This window comes from Pygocentrus nattereri, chromosome 5, assembly GCF_015220715.1.
Source record: "Pygocentrus nattereri isolate fPygNat1 chromosome 5, fPygNat1.pri, whole genome shotgun sequence".
Taxonomy (NCBI): domain Eukaryota; kingdom Metazoa; phylum Chordata; class Actinopteri; order Characiformes; family Serrasalmidae; genus Pygocentrus; species Pygocentrus nattereri.
Window position 1 is genome coordinate 25,140,920 of NC_051215.1, and position 18,653 is coordinate 25,159,572.

General features: G+C 38.5%; 2 protein-coding genes across 3 annotated transcripts in view; both read right to left on the reverse strand.

The window, feature by feature from the left end:
• Positions 1-12,653, reverse strand: part of agpat5 (1-acylglycerol-3-phosphate O-acyltransferase 5 (lysophosphatidic acid acyltransferase, epsilon)) — a 28,550-nt gene extending 15,897 nt beyond the window's left edge. The window contains exons 1-2 of the mRNA XM_017694096.2: positions 11,794-12,653; positions 773-842 (exon numbers count right to left, since the gene is read on the reverse strand). Coding sequence (XP_017549585.1) covers positions 773-842; positions 11,794-12,012 — 289 coding nt within the window. The 5' untranslated portion in view covers positions 12,013-12,653. The remainder of the gene's footprint in view (positions 1-772; positions 843-11,793) is intronic.
• Positions 12,654-14,056: 1,403 nt separating this feature from the next.
• The window catches only part of mcph1 (microcephalin 1), a 67,961-nt gene continuing 63,364 nt past the window's right edge, over positions 14,057-18,653 (reverse strand). For both annotated transcript variants that reach the window (XM_017694093.2, XM_017694092.2), the window contains 2 exons: positions 16,928-17,165; positions 14,057-14,278 (listed from right to left, as the gene is read on the reverse strand). In XM_017694093.2, the coding sequence (XP_017549582.1) occupies positions 14,226-14,278; positions 16,928-17,165 (291 nt within the window). In that variant the 3' untranslated portion in view covers positions 14,057-14,225. The remainder of the gene's footprint in view (positions 14,279-16,927; positions 17,166-18,653) is intronic.

Consider the following 18,653-nt stretch of genomic DNA (forward strand, 5'->3'; position numbering starts at 1 on the left):
CAGAGATGCCCAGTCTTTCAATAACTTAAGACTTTAAAAGTTGTGTAGTGAACCCAGGGTATATTTTGGTTTTCCCATCTGAATTTACGTGACCAAATTGTAGGGAAAATTATCCAGTATGAAATAATTGTAAAATAAATTAAAATTATGACTTAAAAAAAAAAAAAAAAAAAAAAAAGCTTCCCTCAAATTAACAGACCACCAGTGGTTCCAAAACACACTTCATCATATTCTTCATAAATTTCATATTTCATAAGCTACATTCAGAAGCTGGGTGTCGTTTGAGGCTGTAACTCTTCCAATCAAATAGACTTAAACCCTTATAATAAAAGAAGCTGTTTTTTTCTACTGAAAGTCGAGCCATTTTTCTACAAATCTGGGCTATGAACTATAAACAGACGACATCTCTTCAGCGATCTGCTCTGTAAAAATTACTTTTATAAAATAATACAAAGAGCGTCTGAGATTTTTGGCTTTCAGCAGTGAATTGTAAGCATAATGTGTGCGATCATAAAACACATGTTCTGTTAATTTGAGGGAGCTTTAAAAAGGAAAAAAAATTAAAATGTAAATTTACTTGCAGTTACTGAATAATTTGACACGATTTGGTCATGTAAAGTCAGATGGACAAATCAATTAAGAACGTGTTATTTACTTTCACTGGTCAGAATCAGAATGTACTGGTAAATAACTGAAGAAAAAAAAGACTGCATACATATTACTGATGGTTTTTACAGCCTACTTCATCACTGCTGATTACACTCAGACTTACCTGTGGATTGATGGTTGGAAAGATAGACGACATTCTCCTTTTTCTTTGGTATGTCTCCATAAATGACAATCTGAGCCAACAAATAAGGAAAGTTAATGTTAGAACACAAGAATCAATCTGGCTGCATAACTAAAAGGTTAGAGAACAGGCTGGAGTGATGTCTATTTATTCATGATATGAGAAAGAGACAAATGATTAAATGACAAAAGAAATCTTGACACACTGCAATCATCTCCAAAATCTTGATGTTACAGTTAATATTACACAGAGTAACAGCACTAACAGACAAAGCTTATTCTAAAGTTAAATTTCACTGACGCAGGTCAAGGACACACTGACCTGGAAGGCCTGTGTCCAGAGCTGTTTGATAGCTTTCCTATTCAAACACATTCACTTAACCTGGCAACTAACAGACATGAGATAAATCAGATGTTTCTGAGCAGCAAAATCGACAAACTATGCTGGACACCAATAGGACCAGAGTTGTGCAACACTGCTGTAGATCCAGTGTTTCCCAACACAGGTCATGGAGACCTTAAACTTTAAACTGATCTAAACTAGATTTTTTTACTGATAACCTGTTTCAGATCTGCAACAGATACTCTCCATTTTGCTGAGCAACAGACTACACGACTTTTAAACTGAAAGAGATCCGTCTTCTCTAATTGTGATCCCGGGTTACCTAAGAAACTGTTAATTAGTTAACCTTTTTAACTCCTTGGAACCACCAGTGGTTCCAAAATGCACTTTATCATATTCTTTACTTCATCAACTTTCATATTTCATAAGCTTCCTTCAAAAGGTGGGTGTTATATGAGGCCGTAACTGTCATCTTTCCAGTCAAATAGATGGTGATGTCATTTTAAACCCTTATAATAAAAGAAGCTGAACTTTTTTCTCCTCAAATTCGACCCATTTTCCCCCAAATCTGAGCTATAAACTATAAACAGAAGGCGTCTCTTCAGTGATCTGCTCTGTAAAAATTATTTTTATAAAATAATACAGAGCATCTGAGATTTTTGGCTTTCAGCAGTAAATTGTAAACATTTAGCAATATGTTTATGATCATAAAACACATGTTCTGTTAATTTGAGGGGAACTTTAAAAAAAATTACATTTATTTCATACAGTTACTGAATAATTTGACTAACGATTTGGGCATGTAAAGTCAGATGAACAAACCAAAATATCCCCACGGACATATGCCAATAATAACAATAACAATAATAATAATTATTAAACTTTATTTACAGTCCCTGCTATTTGTGCACAATTCAACAGAAAAAAGAGTGAGTGGAAATGTTACATGTGACCCCAGAGGCAAAGTTAATTGTCACAGGCTGAGTGGCTACTTGTAAGATTTACTACAAAATATACACACTGGGTCTAAAAGTCTGAGACCATATTGCAAAGCTGGGATGTAAACCTGGAAATTAACAACAGAAAGTTGAAGAATTTAAACAAAGAAAAGTCTTGACAAGTCAAATGAAGACAACATTTCAATATTCTGCACTATTTCTAGATCATTATTTAAATTTAAGCTGTGACACCAACCATTTAAGGCCTTTGTACAAGAAGGTCAAACTTGTTCATTCTTCCACTGAAGCTCGTGTTTAGAGAACTGTCATGTGGATCTGATCTACTAAGAAGCTTTTGCACAGACTTGTACAAACTTTGAGTCATAAACACACATAGCTGTATGCAAAAGTTTGGGCACCCCTAGTAAAATTTTATGTCAAACTTTTAAAAGAGTTTCTTGGGGCAGTCGTGGGCTGGAGGTTAGAGAACCAGCCTTGTGACTGGAAGGTCGCCGGTTCAATCCCCTTGGCCGACAGTACATGACTGAAATGCCTTTGAGCAAGGCACCTAACCCCCAACTGCTCCCCGGGTGCTGCGGCAAGTGTGCTCACTGCCCCTACCTAGTGTGTGTGTTTACTAGTGTGTATGTATGTGGGCGTTAAACTGCACGGATAGGTTAAACGCAGAGGTTTAACTAATGGCTAATGGTTCTGAGTTTTAATACACAATTTTTATTTGCTGAATTTAACATATTGGGAAAACAAATGCTGTGTAATGCTCTTATATTCTACATCCCCCTCCTATTGTTGAAATCAGCAAATAAGTAGAAACTGTACACAAAAAATGAACAGAAATGCCATATTAATTTTGCTCCCTATATGAGACACCTAAACCTTTGCATACAACTGTACACACACTATATTTCCAAAAGTATTCGCTTACCCATCCAAATCATTGAATTCAGGTGTTCCAATCACTTCCATGGCCACAGGTGTATAAAACCAAGCATCTAGGCCTGCAGACTGCTTCTACAAAAATGGGTCGCTCTCAGGAGCTCAGTGAATTCCAGTGTGGAACTGTGATAGGACACCACCTGTGCAGTAGTGAAATTTCCTCACTACTAAAATATTCCACAGTCAACTGTCAGTGGTATTATAACAAAGTGGAAACGACTGGGAACGACAGCAACTCAGCTACAAAGTGGTCGGCCACGTAAAATGACAGAGTGGGGTCAGTGGATGCTGAGGTGCATAGTACGCAGATGTCACCAACTTTCTGCAGAGTCAATCACTACAGACCTCCAAACTTCATGTGGCCTTCAGATTTGCTCAAGAACAGCATAGAGAGCTTCATGGAATGAGTTTCCATGGCCGAACAGCTGCATCCAAGCATTACATCACCAAGCGCAATGCAAAGCGTTGAATGCAATGGTGTAAAGCGCCGCCATTGGACTCTAGAGCAGTGGAGACGTGTTCTCTGGAGTGACGAATCCACGCCTGTCTGTCTGGCAATCCGATGGACGAGTCTGGGTTTAGTGGTTGCCAGGTGAACGGTACTTGTCTGCATTGTGCCAAGTATAAAGTTTGGTGGAGGGAGGATTATGGTGTGGGGTTGTTTTTCAGGAGCTGGGCTTGGTCCCTTAGTTCCAGTGAAAGGAACTCAATGTTTCAGCACCAAGAGATTTTGGACAATTTCATGCTCCTAACTTTGTGGGAAAGGTTCAGGGACGGCCCCTTCCTGTTCCAACATGACTTCACACCAGTGCACAAAGCAAGGTCCATAAAGACATGGATGAGCAAGTTTGGTGTGGAAGAACTTGACCTGCCCGCAGAGTCCTGACCTCAACCCGACAGAACACCTTTGGGATGAATTAGAGCGGAGACTGTGAGCCAGGCCTTCTTGTCCAACATCAGTGTCTGACCTCACAAATGCACTTCTGGAAGAATGGTCAAAAATTCCCATATACACACTCCTAACCCTTGTGGAAAGCCTTCCCAGAAGAGATGAAGCTGTTATAGCTGCAAAGGGTGGGCTGACATCATATTAAACCCTATGGATTAAGAATGGGATGTCACTCAATTTCATAGTACTAGCATAACAAGAATTTCAGAATTTATTAGCATTTGGTTTGTCAGTTGAGTACATTACAGTCATCTGAACACAAGTTTCAATGGAAAAGATAAGACTAAAAGAATGAAATGGGGGGGGGGGGCAACTGTACCTTGTGGTACAAATGCATAAATACTGAGGGTGTTTACATGGACTCAATACTCCTATCATAATCAGATTTCTGCAATTATCTGATTACTCAAATAGCCGATTTCTTAGATAGGAGTAAGGTCTGGAAATCCGATCAAGAAATCTGATAAAGAGAACTGTATTTTAGCTCAGTAAACACAATTCTCAGAGCATGTGAATCTTAGTCTGATTTCTTTCGGATTTCTCAGTCTGCGCATGTGTGAAAACAGACTGCGGGACTGGAAATAAGCAAGCAGCACTGCAGCAAAACACTTATGGAGCGCCACTGAAACGCAAGTGTCAAGTAGATTCTTGATGAAATGAAGGATTCAAATATTTTTCATCTTTTTCATTCTAGATGATGTATGTTCATATTTTCAGGTAAAGTGGTGCAGTGTTTAAAAAATAAAACCCACAGCATGAAGTCTGAGGTTTACATTATGTTTACATCTGCTTCTGTGAGTTTAATGGCTGGTTGTAAAGCAGAAATTTGATTACTGTCTGACTCGTAGACCTGGAGTTCCCCCATATTTGTGTTGATCGGATTACTAACAAAATCTGATTTTCTATCCGATTGTAAAGCACTTGTAATCGTACTTATTGCCAACGTCAGAAATCTACTCAAATTCAAACAGTGACCCAGAAATCTGTATTTCTTCTGCTCTTGCCATTAACTTCTCTTTGTTGTGAAACATTCAAATTTCTAAAATTTTCCAAAGCATTCTGACTTGAAAGTGATGCGTAATATCCAGTCCATGTTCTATGACAGCGTACTTAGCTTCTCACTGCTTAAATACATTTAGGGCATCATATGCCTTCAAAGAGGGGGATGACAATTATTATCGCCACCAAGAATTCTTCGGTGATATGAAGCTGAACTTAGCTTTTTAATTGCCAGCTTCATCATAGAATTTTCCCGTTCCACCTTAAATGATGCAGCAACCTCACGTACCAGAAAGTAACTGCTGCACCATTTAAGGTAGAATGGGAAATTTTGCTAGGTAGCAACCGAGACATCAGTGTATTTCTAGAGATTAGTATGCATGTTATGAAGGAAATGACCATAAAACGCTACTAAGATGGTTCTTGCAATACAGCGGATTTTTAACAGAGACATACTTAAATTTATGTGTCTCTTTGGCCACTTGTGCAGCCATCTTGCCGATGATTCGCACAGCATTCTGGGAATTTTCTCATAACCCTCTGTTTGTAGCGCACCTTTGAAAAATCTCCGTTTGAAGGGTCATGTAGCCCTTACGCTTCACCCTAACCCTCCACCTCAACAATTAGGACACCCCTACCCCTAGCCGTGAATGCGTAAAATGGAGGGGTATTGCTAAGTGTTAGGGGCAAGAGGTGAAATGGGACTGGGCCTTATTTTCAGGGATTGTTTTAGCGATTTTTTTTTCATTCCATTCTAAGGCCCAGTCTCATTTCATCCCTCGCCCCTACCACTTAGCCCTTAGCCCTCTGTTCTGTGTGTTCAAGTTTAGGAGTAGTGTGTCCTGATTCTTGTTGAGATTGAGGGGCAGGGCGAAGTGTTAGGGCTACATGGCCCTCCAAACAGATTGAGGGGAAAAAAAAAAAAAAGGAAAAACCAGCAAAATGGCTGAACAAGAGGCCAAAGAAACCACAACTAAGTATTTTCTCTGTTAAAAAAACATGATAACCGCTGTATTATCTTAGTTTAATGCCTTTTCAATGTATTTTGGTAATTTCATAACAAGCATAAAAAAAACGCTAATAGTATGCTAATGTCTTGGTAGCTAGCTAGCTAACGTTCCACCTTAAATAGTCCAGCTGAATTGACACCTGAATGTAACTGCTGCACCATTTAAGGTGAAACAGGAAAAATTCGAACAAGAAGCTGGTGAATATCTGACTTCAGCTTTGTATCACCAATGAATTAGCGGTTGGCAATAATAAATAACTGCCCCCCTCCCTCTTTCAAGGCATAGGATGCACTAAATGTAACTAAAGCCCAGCAGTAAGGAGCTGAACTTAACCCACCTCTGCTATCCCTGGAGATGGGCCGGGTCTTTTATTTTTTTTTATTAAATTTTTTTTTGAGGGTCCCATTATGTAGGACAAGATTTTAACCACTAGCCCTTGTAACTCAGTTTCAATGGTGTAGGGTGACACTTGAAAACAAAGGGTGGAGTAAAAAGAAGAAATGGGATTGGGCCCAAATTTCTTATGTATGCTTGTAGCCCTGTGGCCTTCCAGATTTATTGTGATGACGTTGAGCCCTAAATCAGCTACACATTGTGTTTTTGTTTATTTTAATTAACCTGTAATGTTTCCTCCCTGCTTTCACCAAGTCTTCCCAAACTGTAAAGCACTTTTGATAATATCTAAATATGAAACAGTAGCAATCTTCCTTTTTGCTATTATGACCATTTTACTACAAAACCCTGCAAACACGGCTTTTTTTTCTTCAATAAAATTTACACATTAACAAAAGACTGGTTATGCTGGGATAAGATCAATCAAGGCAGCACAAACCAACAGACTAAAGATTGTGACCTGGCACCACATCCACTCTGCCTTGTGAACACACCCTTGTGTGCACCTTATCAGCCAGGGCATAAATAAGGTGATTTACTGATACAATGATATCACAGTATCGCTAACCTACAGTGACTGACCGTGTCCAACAACACTTCACCAATCAGATGTGCAGCACAGTTAAAACTTGCACCTTTTCAGGTGTGTCGGTGTGATAGAGGTTCACTGAACTTGCTCTGCAAGTCAGCTAGGATAGTCTACATTACAGCCAGACAGGTCCACGTTGCAACAGAGTGAGAGAGCCAGATAAACTACCTACTGTGCTTGAATAGGTAAAATGTAAAAAGCAATGTGCAGTTCATCTCTACTGCAGTCTAGCCTAGAAGGAGTTTTCTCAGTCTATAGTGTAACAGACCTTTTATACTATAACCAACTGAATATATTTGCCCATTGGATGCATTTATCCATTTAGGGTTTCTATACATCTATATAGGGTTCCGCCACCTTCGCAAGCAATTTTGCTTCAGTTCTGAAGACTACACGGGGTAGACACTCGATCAGGGGTTACCAATCTTTTCTATATCAAGGCCCACCCATTTATAAATACAAAGAAAATCAACTTTTCATTTTTTTCTTTTCTTAAGAGCTGATACTGAAAACCTGAGAATCAGTGCCTCAACAAAGAAGCAAAGAAAGAAAAACAAAGAAATGTCCCAAAATGTGCAATTATGCCAAAAAATATATTTGCAGATATGTTAAAAAAGGGGTAAAGGGTAAAAAAAAAAAAAAAGTACGAAGTGGTTGTGGACTGTGATCTGTGATCTGGAGCTGTAGTACATCACATTTTCACTGAAAGATTTCCCTTTAGTTTTGAGGGTGTTTAATTGATTAATTTGAAACAGCTAAACTTCACGCCACTCACCGGGGCTTTTGGATTAGCGTTGTCAAAATCAACAAATAATGATTAACTTTACTTTATATCTGCTTCTTTGTCACTGATTTATCAATCTGAGAATCACGCGACTGGTTCTTGGCAAAAAATATGCTCTGATCCATGAGCCAAAATCAAATGCATATCTTCACTATTATTTTATTACGAGAGGGTCTGTAAAGAGCTTTAATTTTTACAAATATTGTTTACAATTTGAAAAATTTTACTCTTTAATTCTTAATACGTTAATCTATTTTCCACTTATGTTTTTATGACTTAAAGTGAGGTTACCGGCCCACTAAGATGTCCCCAGAGTTCAGGCCCATAAACCACAGGTTGAAAAACCCTGCACTAGATTACAGGTCACTCTGGCCACCACACCAATAAATCTTGTGGCCAAAGTTAAGAATTTGTGGTAAGAGTAATGGAAACTTTTATTGTATATGCACATCATATATATTTGTGAAAGACTGCACAATTAAGTACTGCAACAATTCAAGAATAACATTTCTTAACATACAACAGCAAAGAACTTTTGCTTTTCATCATCTATGGTGCATATTAATATTACAAAATTCAGAGAATCTGGAAAAATCTCTGTATGCAAGGGACAAGGCCAAAAACCAATATAAGCTGGCAATTATCCTTGGGTCCTCAGGCGGCACTGTATTAAAAACAGACATGATTCTGTAGTGGAAATCACTACAGAATTTCAGAAACATTTCTGAAAACCACTGTCTATAAAAACAGGTCATTACTGCATCCACAAATGCAAGCTAAAACTCTAAAATGCAGAGAAGATAAACAGGATCCAGAAACACCACTGCCTTCTCTGGGCCCAAGCTCATTTAAATGGCCTGAGGTGAAGTGGAAAAGTGTCCTGTGGTCCAGTGAATCAAGATGATTTGGACAGTGCTCTCCGGGCTGAAGACCACTCAGCGTATTATCAGTGAACAGTTCAACAGCCAATATTCATGATGGTATAGGGGGCATTAGTGCACATGGCATGGGTGACATGCACATCAATGAAGGCAATTAATGCTGAACTATATATACATGTTTTGGAAACATATGCTGCCATCCAGACATCTCTTTCAGGGAATGCCTTGATTATTTCAGCAAGGCCTTGATTATTTCAGCAAATTTCTGCATGTATTACAACAACATTGCTCTGTATTCAAAGAGTCCAGGTGCTAAATTGGCCTGCCTACAGTCCAGACTTGTCACCCACTGAAAACATGTGGTGCATTATGAAATGAGCCAAATGAGCCCCGAACTGATGAGCAGCTAAAATCCTGTATCAAACAAAAATTGGAAGCATCTCACTTTCAAAACCACAGCAGTGTCTCCTCAGTTCCAGTGGTAAACAGGCTCCCGCTCCAACTTTTTTGGAATGTGTTGTTGGCATCAAATTTAAAATGGGCATATATTTAAAAAAACAATACAATATCTTAGTTTCAACATTAGATATGTTGTCTCTGTAGTATTTTCCTTTAAAAATATGTTTTTATTTACATTCCACTCAGCATCCCAACTTTTTTGGAATGTGTTGTTGGCATCAAATTTAAAATGAGCATATATTAAAAAAAAAAAACAAAAAAAACAATACAATTTCTTAGTTTCAACATTAGATATGTTGTCTCTGTAGTGTTTTTATTTACATTCCACACAGCATCCCAACTTTTTTGAAAATGGGGTTGTACAATTAACAAAAAGGCTTTAGTCAAAAAATGTGTTACTTTAAAAAAAAAAAAAAAAAAAAAAAAAAAAAAAAAAAAAAGATAATACTTGTTAGAAAATTTACATTAATTAATGCACAGCCATTGTGGTGACCATAGTGGACCCGGTCCGTACTCATGTGATCTAGATTACGTCATATTGTTTAGCTCTTGCAGCAAAAGTCTCTCAGTGTAACAGCAGCTCTTTTAACACGTTCATTTGTATAAAATGTCAATTTTTTAAGTGATACCTGCTTCCAAAACTTTACTTTGTTGCCTTGGCCCCTGTGACCCATAAGCATGCTCAGCTGCAGTAGTTAAATGTCTATGAAGTATAAAGCTGTGACAGAAATTGTGGCTTCAGTCATGTTAGTGTATCTCTGAGCACAGACCTAGACTTGTTTTACATATACAAATAGTTTAAATATTTAACAGGGCTGACATTTTTCTTGCATTTTATTTTTTCTTTTAATTTGTTGTGGTTTTATGAACCAAAAATGTCATCGTTCATTTCTACATGACCATTTCCAACCTCTCTTTAGCACTCAGTATTAAACAAGCTGTTCTCATTACTGTGCTTTTAAGACAAGATAAATTAAGACAAACAAGCTCTGCTCCGATTTTCTGTCATGTGTTGTGCTTCATTTACAAAAGCACTCAGAGCTTAAACACTCCTTATGACTTCAATATGAATGAGGGTGGGGATAAACTGCTGTAGACTAATTAGATAATGTAAAATGAGCCTAAACAGGCTACTTCTGAAAGAACTGAAAGAACAATATGAATTTAGTAAGTCATACATGGTAAAAAAACAATTTCTTACAGGGTGAGATTGTGGGGTTAGAGTTCTGGTGGGCAGACTTTTGTCACATTATCCTAAAGTCTTTAAAATTATTTAATAAACTACTGTCTATATATTCTTCACTGATGTTCACAGATCATCTATAATTGTTGGATTTTCCTTTCCACACATTTCCCAATGAAAGTGAACAGACAGGATAAACTAGTAGACAATATACCAGTTTGTCTGGTATACCGGTTGAAATTCTTTTTAAGGTATTAGTTTTGTTGATGCCTTTAGACTGGTACAAAAATAAACGCAGATAACATGATGTTCAAACAGTTGAAAACACTCCCTTACCATTACCATTCCCTTACCATTAGTACGGTCAGCTGCAGTCTGAGGTAAGTCAGTCCAGTTTATTGTCAAAGGAATGACATTAGACTAAGTAATAGGTTAATGAGTTAGCTTAGAGAAAACAGAGTGGGAGGAAAAGCCAGTCTCTTGGGATTAGCTGTTAGCCATTAACCCAGCAGGGCTAAATATATGCACCGCCTGTGGCGCTCCTCACTCAGCCAGCTACTTTAGCCCTCTCACACTGACGTTACAAGGAGTGTTTCAGCCCAGAGGTGCTGAACCAATGAGCCAATGAGAAACCAGCTAGTTTAGCTGAAAAAGGTTGTAAAAAAAAGTTAGAAAACTGTTGTGTATAACAGAATTATGATGTCTTTGGTATATAACTCTAAGGAAAAAAAAAAACACCCGATGGGACTGGCTTCTCACTTACTATACATACTGTAATAATACTTAATGAACATTCATGCATAGATTTTGGGATTGTCCAGATGTGTTTGTCAGAATAGGGTGACTGAAATTATATCTGCATTATCTGACAACTCCAATTTTCCTATTGCTTAGGGAGTACACAAACTATAGTTAGCAAGCCTGACAGCTGACAAAAAAATTACAGTTCAGCACAACTTCCACCTCACACTCTGGTTGCAATCCGTTTTAGACATCCTTTATTTAGAATTATCTTCAGCTGGAGTTAATAGAGCAAATCCAGCTATAGTCAGGATACAACTGAAAGGAACTGATAATGTGAGTATGAGATGAGTGTGTGTATATATATACACACATACATACATACATACATACATACATACACACACACATATACATATATATACATATACATACACACACACACACACACACACACACGTGTGGGTGAGACGAGTTGGGACAGGTGTGGGTGGAGGACAAAAGTGGTTGCACAACATGTTTGGTGTCATTTCATGCATGTTTTCCCTGAAGTTCCCAAATTAAAAAGTGATGTGTTTGATACACAAAATGTAAAAAAACAGTATTTTGTGCCATTTAACCCATACAGGATAAAAAAAAGTTTCAAAATAAGAGGCTAACGTAGTTCTCTGGGCTGGGTTTCCCAAAAGCATCCTGGCACAGATTTCACAGTCAAATGGAAGAGCAGAAATCACAAGATGTTCTTAAAACTATGAAGCTTCTGGATAAGTCAGACTCTTACCTCGACACCTGTGTAATGCTCGAAGAAGAACAGGACCATGCTCTGGTAGACTGTGTAGATGTGGTCGTCCACTCTGTGGTACAGTCTGGCTGGCAGGACAGTTGACAGGAGACGCCAGACGCCCCAGGACAGCAAGTAAGCCGGGGCAGTGCCTAACATTACCGCGGCTGGAAACCAGTACCGCAGAGAGTAGGTGTGCACGACCAAGGAAAGCAGCATTTTGGGGCAGAAAACGAACTGGAAAGGCGGTGTGCAAACGGAGTTGACTAACCACGGTGCAGACTAATGACTGACAGGCATGGGGTGTCAGTGACGAGCGAAAGGCCCAAACTTCTCCACTGACACAGAGCTCGTTCCGGAAGTTTCTGTGGGCGTTCCGTTCATATCAAAACACTCCGGTTTGTTGCATCTATTTTACATTCAGTGGCTAAGTTAAGTTAGCAACTCCCAAATGAAGTCTCTAAACACACAAACATGTAGAATTACTTCACAGAAGCGAGATTATCTGCCTTATGTGCGCGTTTCTTGGGGGGGGAAGTGCAAAAACACAGGCTGCGGTTAAAAATGGAGCTAAATGCTAACTTTAGTAAACTAACGTTAAGTGGGGCTTCAAACCGAGTCCGCCTAGCCACCTTTAATTAGCATGTAGCTCATTACCGGGACCACATAACGCCGCGGGGTTCAGTATTAAGCTCCCGGGGGTTGTAAATCGGCTCGAACCGGCTAGAAAAACTTCTGAAATTTCTTCCGAAATCTAAGTTTAGCTCGGTGTCCGCTCTCGCTGCGCCGAAGTCACCGCCACAGACCCCATGTTGCAAGAAGTGACATCAGCCGCACGGCAGTGTCGCGGCCGCTGATTGGCTGGCGAAACAGGAGTTTCTGCGATACCGGTTGCTACGGCGAGGACGACGCCTTCGTTCTAGTGAAGCGCGAGTCGTTTGGGGTTTTCTGGTATGGAATCGACTCCGACTCTCGATTCCTGCGCCTCTGGAATCGACTCCTTGACTCCATTTTGCGCCTTGACCGCTCCAGAGCGGGTGATACAGCAGCAAAAGGACACTCTTAAATAAAGATGGTTCAAGGGTTCTATGAGCTCTATTTAGAACCAATATACAACAACCATAACCACTGTGTATAGACGCTGCTGAAGGGAGCTCTAGCTAAAACTTGGAATTATGTACTGAGAAAAGCATCAGACAAAATAAAATGGTGAAAAAAAAAAACAAACACTATTAGCCAGTTAACCAAACCAAAATTTCATCCCAGAGCAGCTGAATGTAGCCTACAGTTAAGCAACAATGTAACTGCAGTGCCAGCACAGAAAATTTGAATCATACGCTGGTAAGGAAGCCAACTTCAGTTACATGTTCTGTGAAAAATATTGCTTACTATTGTTTTTTTTTCTCATTCCTTTTAGTTTAAAACCGTTTTTTGTTGAAGCCCTTATAATTAAAATGAACCTTTTCCGTAGCAGACTCGAGTACTCAACTCCAGCCATTTCGACTCTGAGTCACAGACCGAGAGTCAGTTCCGAATCCCGAACTTGCTGGAGTCAAAGAATCGACTCCCCTTCACTACTCCTACACTACGGCGAACATGTGGAGAGCAGCGTTTGCAGCAGCAGCGACCACAAAACGTTTCTAAAATCACCAAAACCCCCCACAGTTTTACTATTTGTTCTTTATTAAGACATTTCAAGAATGCAGAACGAGATTTCAACAATATAACAAGAATGTCTGTGCCTTCTCTGTTGAATCAGAGGAGAGTGGCTGATACTTCACTATGACCTTGAGCATTTTTGCAACATGGCTCGCCAGAGATCAGAGCTCATGTCCCACTCAGGGCCAGATTACGATTCTAGGGTGCCCCTGGGCAGTACAGCTTTGGTGCCCCATCCCCACGAACCCACTGATAATAACCGAAGACCTTTTGTGAAATAAATCTTGGGATGGTTTTGCTGAAGTGTAGCTGGTTCTGAACTGAACCAGATTCAACTCCTCAGCCAAGGCTTTTGTCGGGTAGGCCAAAAAGAGGACAGCAGCAAAGTTTTTTTATTTTAATCTAACAAAAATATGATATTTCAACATAAATATTCATGACTGAAAAGGTGTTAACACATCATTAAAATAGTTTGAAATATGCCCTTTTTTGGACCCTTTTGGTGCACCAAGGAGGACACCCATATGGTAGATTCGGCCTCTGGACGTTTCTGGCCAACCAAAGAACCCAAATGTGCTCTGAGCCAAAATAACTACCACTTTACTTATTTTGTGGTTTTATTTCACAATGCCTTACGCAGTAACACACCAACTTAACACAAATGTCCTAAAACATACAAACACAAAAACGTCAAACCTAAAAATGAGCTGAGAACATATTACTGAGATAAAACTGTCACAGTATCACAGTCTGATCCACAGGCGATGGTCACATCACTCCAAAATGTAGTTGTCATATGGAAGTAGCACAAGATGGGTCACACAATCTGGATAAGAAACAACAATGACAGATTTCAGGCAGTGCGTTCTTACACACGTTTCTTCAGATTATGAAAACAGTAAAAAACAACAATTATAGGATAATACGACTGATGTATATTCATGGAATTGATACAAATAATCAATAATTGTCTAGGAATATAATAATAATCACATAGAAAATTTTATCTGTAACCCCCCAAATTGGCGATTTCAAGCAAGATGGCTACAGAATTCAGACTGTTAAATTCATAGGGGAGAAAATAGATAACTACTTTCAGTTAAGCACAGATCAAACTTGTGCCTCAGTGAGATGGGAAGGATTTAAAGCATATATTCGAGGTGAAATTATTACCTATTCGAGTGCAAAGAATAAGCAACAAAAAATACGAATGGAAACCCTGGATAAACAGATTAAATCTTTGGAGTTAGGTATAAACACTTGCGATGACTCGATAAAGCAAAGTGAACTGTTACGTATGAGAACTGAATAGAACAAATGATCTACTGATGCAGCAGCAAAAAGTCTAATGTGGTTGAGGCAATCTTATTATGACCAAGGAGGGAAAGCGGGAAAACTCTTGGCATGGAGAATTAAGAAAATGCGGAGTGAAAGAGCCATTAATAGTATAAAGACCTCCTCAGGGAGGATAACGGTAGATCCATCTGAATTTAATGATAGTTTTAGACAATGTTATGAGAATTTATATAAATCAGATTGTTTCCAGGCCTCGGAAGAACGAGACATATTCTTAGACCAACTTCAGTTTCAGACACTCACAGAAGACACAAAACTAGAGTTAGATGGAAATCTAACTATTGAAGAAATTTCACAGGCTATCAAAAGTATTAGTAGTGGTAAAGCTCCTGGGCCAGATGGCTTCCCAATTGAATTTTACAAAATTTTCAAAGAAAAACGAATAATTCCACTTTTTAACATGAATGAAGAAGCATTTAAAAATGAGGCTCTCCCACCCACTCGGAGACAGGCAATGATCACTTTGATATTAAAACCCTGTAAAGCTGCCGCAGAGTGCTCATCACTTAGACCAATAAGTGTTTTTTACTAGAGTTTTTACTAGATTCATTTGGAATAATAAAAAACCTAGACTAAGACTTCGCTTGTTGTACCTGCCATATGAGACGGGGTGGTTACAACTCCCTAATCTTAAATTGTATTACTGGTCTGCACAGCTGCGTTCAGCTATGTTTTTCAAATGAGACACCTCCGGCATGGATAAATATTGAACAAACATCAGTAACAAACCTTCAATTAAATCAGTATTTATATTCTGCAAGCCTAACAAATTTAAAGAAAATGACAAAAAAACCCTTTTTAAAAAACACAATTGACATTTGGTATAGGGCACATATTTCCTTATTCTATGTAGCTTTATTAACACACGATAAGGAATTCACTACTGATAGGTTGGACGCATGGAGATCTGACATTCAAGAGGAGATCCAGGAGATGGACTAAGTGTTTAAAAGCCCAAAAGCAATCAATTAATACAAGAATGAAACTCCTCCAATATAAGTGGTTGATGAGAACCTATGTAACTCCAGTCAAACTGAATCGCTGGTCTCCTGATATTCCAGATAATTGTAGTAAATGTTTAGATGGATAGGGTACTCTCTTTCACTGTGTACGGGAATGTCCAAAATTACAGCAGGACTGGAAATCAGTCATGCAAGTTTGTTTGAGTAAATGTACTTGTGGAGGCAAAAATATGAGTATATATTATATGGGTATATATTTAGAGAACTGTGTTTTTATTTCCAGACAATTAAAATTGATTGACTTTGGACTCCTGCAGGCCAGGCAATTAATATCTTTGTACTGGAAGAAAATGGATATACCCTCAAGTCATATGTGGGTGAAGGAAATGGCATCCTATATTGTACTGGAACGACTCACTTATATTGTTAGAGGAAAGGGGGTAAAATTTGATGAAATATGGTCACTGTTGACTGAATTTCTGAGACGTTATGAAGGAAATTAATTAGGAAAATGATGCTAAGTGCTGAGTGTTTTTTTTTAAATGAATTATTTTATTTTATTTTATTTATTTATTTATATACTTGGACTGGGGATTATGTTGTTTAATGTAAATCTTATGTCAACTGTACTATTATCACTTGCTTGTTTTGTAATATTAAAAATCAGTAAAAAAAAAAGAAAAAAAAAAGACGATAATAATAACCACAGATGCACCAATATGAGAAATGTGAGCCGATGCAGACATTCATTACTTTCATTACACGCATATACATACCTGCCGATGCATATACCGGTGCTGATACATTAATATTTATGAAACAGAAAAATTTGAAATCTATCTAGATTAGCATATGGCATGTATTTTTCTAGGGTTATACATGCAGCAAAATATATAAACTACTGACATTTTTGTGCAGCAGCCCAAACACTGTACTTTTCCAGAGTACAATAAATAATCAAATACTGGTTCTAAATCTACACATATATATTTTTTAATTTGCTGATATTATGATTCCTAATTCCTGATAATGACTAATAATTAGTATTTATTTATATGAATAGCATCTCCGCACATTCAACACTGCTTCTGAATGTTAAAAAAAACAAAACAAACAAAGCTGGTGTGAAGATTCACATGTAATTTGAAAAAGCTCACCTAAAATCCATTGTTCTGAGAGACACTTGGTCCCCTCAGGTTTTTTGCCCTTGTACTGCCCGATGCAGAGGCCAGCCTGCCGAATACTCCGGCACACGCTTCCCCCGCACAGCTGAATGAGCTCCACCAGGCTGCGGCAGGGCGGCTGGGAGAGTGGAGACACAAACATAAGCGGCTGATCCTGGAACAGGTCCTGCTGGTGCTCCCCAGCTGATAGATGCTGCTGCAGTCGGCAAATCTGCAGAAAGCAGTGAGAGAGAAACCTGTTATGGTAAATAAGCAGCAGGTTAGGAGGTTCTGCATGAAAAATGATAGTAAAATCAGAAAGCAGTGATTCATAAATTCTGTTTATGATTCTGTTTGAACTGAATTAAACTGTAAACAGTACAAAACTTCATATTGGACATTTTACCTTATGAGCGTTACTGTATTTGTTTGTTATTTTTTTGTTTGTTTTTTCTATAATATACAAATGTAAAGTTGGGACAGAAGCATGTTTACCACTCTGTTGTATCACCTTTTACTTAACAATTAATTTGGGTACTGAAGACACCTGATCCAGTTTTGACAGATTTTTTTGTAATTTTTCCATTCTACAAGTCTTAGGCTGGCCAATCGTACAGGGCCTTTACTGTCGCATTTTGTGTTTCATAATGTGCCACACATTTTCAATAAGAGGCAGTCAGGCCAGTCTAGCACCCGCACTCTCTGATTACACAGCCATTTTATTGTAACACATGCAGAGCCTGCCTTGGCATGGCCATGTTGAGACAAGCCTTGATGTCCCTGAAAAAAACATACAGAAGCAGCAAATATAGCTTAAAATGTGTATAAATATTGCAGCGGAACTTCAACCTTTTTTTTTAATGGTCCTGGAGTACCACTGCACTGCACATTTTAGTTTAGGGGGAAACACTGCAGTTGCCAGGGCAGTGGTACTCCCAGACCATGACTGAGGACCACTGGTCTAGGGTACATGTTTTTTGTTTATTGTGTCATTTTGTGTTGGGCAGTTTGGTCAGTTAGAGTAGGTTTGTGTCCACTGTATAGAGTGGAGAGCTATGGCTTGAAGTGACCTTTCCAGCAATTCCTGCTTTGTGTTTAACAAAAGAGCACTTTTCGCAGCAGATTTGTGGCCTTCCCTTTGTCTTACTCTACACTGATGCCACAATATCTTTCGGTGTTACTGGTGAATCACAGACATGCAATATATTCTTACCATAGGGACTAATGCACCCCCTGTAGGTGTAATTTCATCTCTGTCCATCCTCACGTTTTGTGCCTTAGACATCACTGTGTGTGAGTAAAACCTTTTATTATGTTTGACGATACTGATGAGTAGAATATTACATACATTTTCTTGAACTATTAGTAATAAATGCTGTTAGTAATGTTACATTCCTTTCTATATTACACTGTGTGGATATAAAGCAAGTTGCTCTACAAACATCTGTGGTCTATTTTGTAAGCATATTGTCTTCCAAAACTGGAGATATGTAATGTTTATTTGCAGTTTCACAACAAAAAAGATTTGGATAAAGTAAACACTGAAGACACTGAAATGCCTTTGGTCCAGCTCTTTATTCGATCCCAGCTGTTTAGCTATCTGTCAAGTTGTGTTAAGCTATAAGTCCACAATAAGGACAGAATAGTGAAAAAACACTGTATAGCAGGCACCTAACACAGGAACAGTGGTGAAGCCTTCATCTATGCCAGTTGTTCTCCC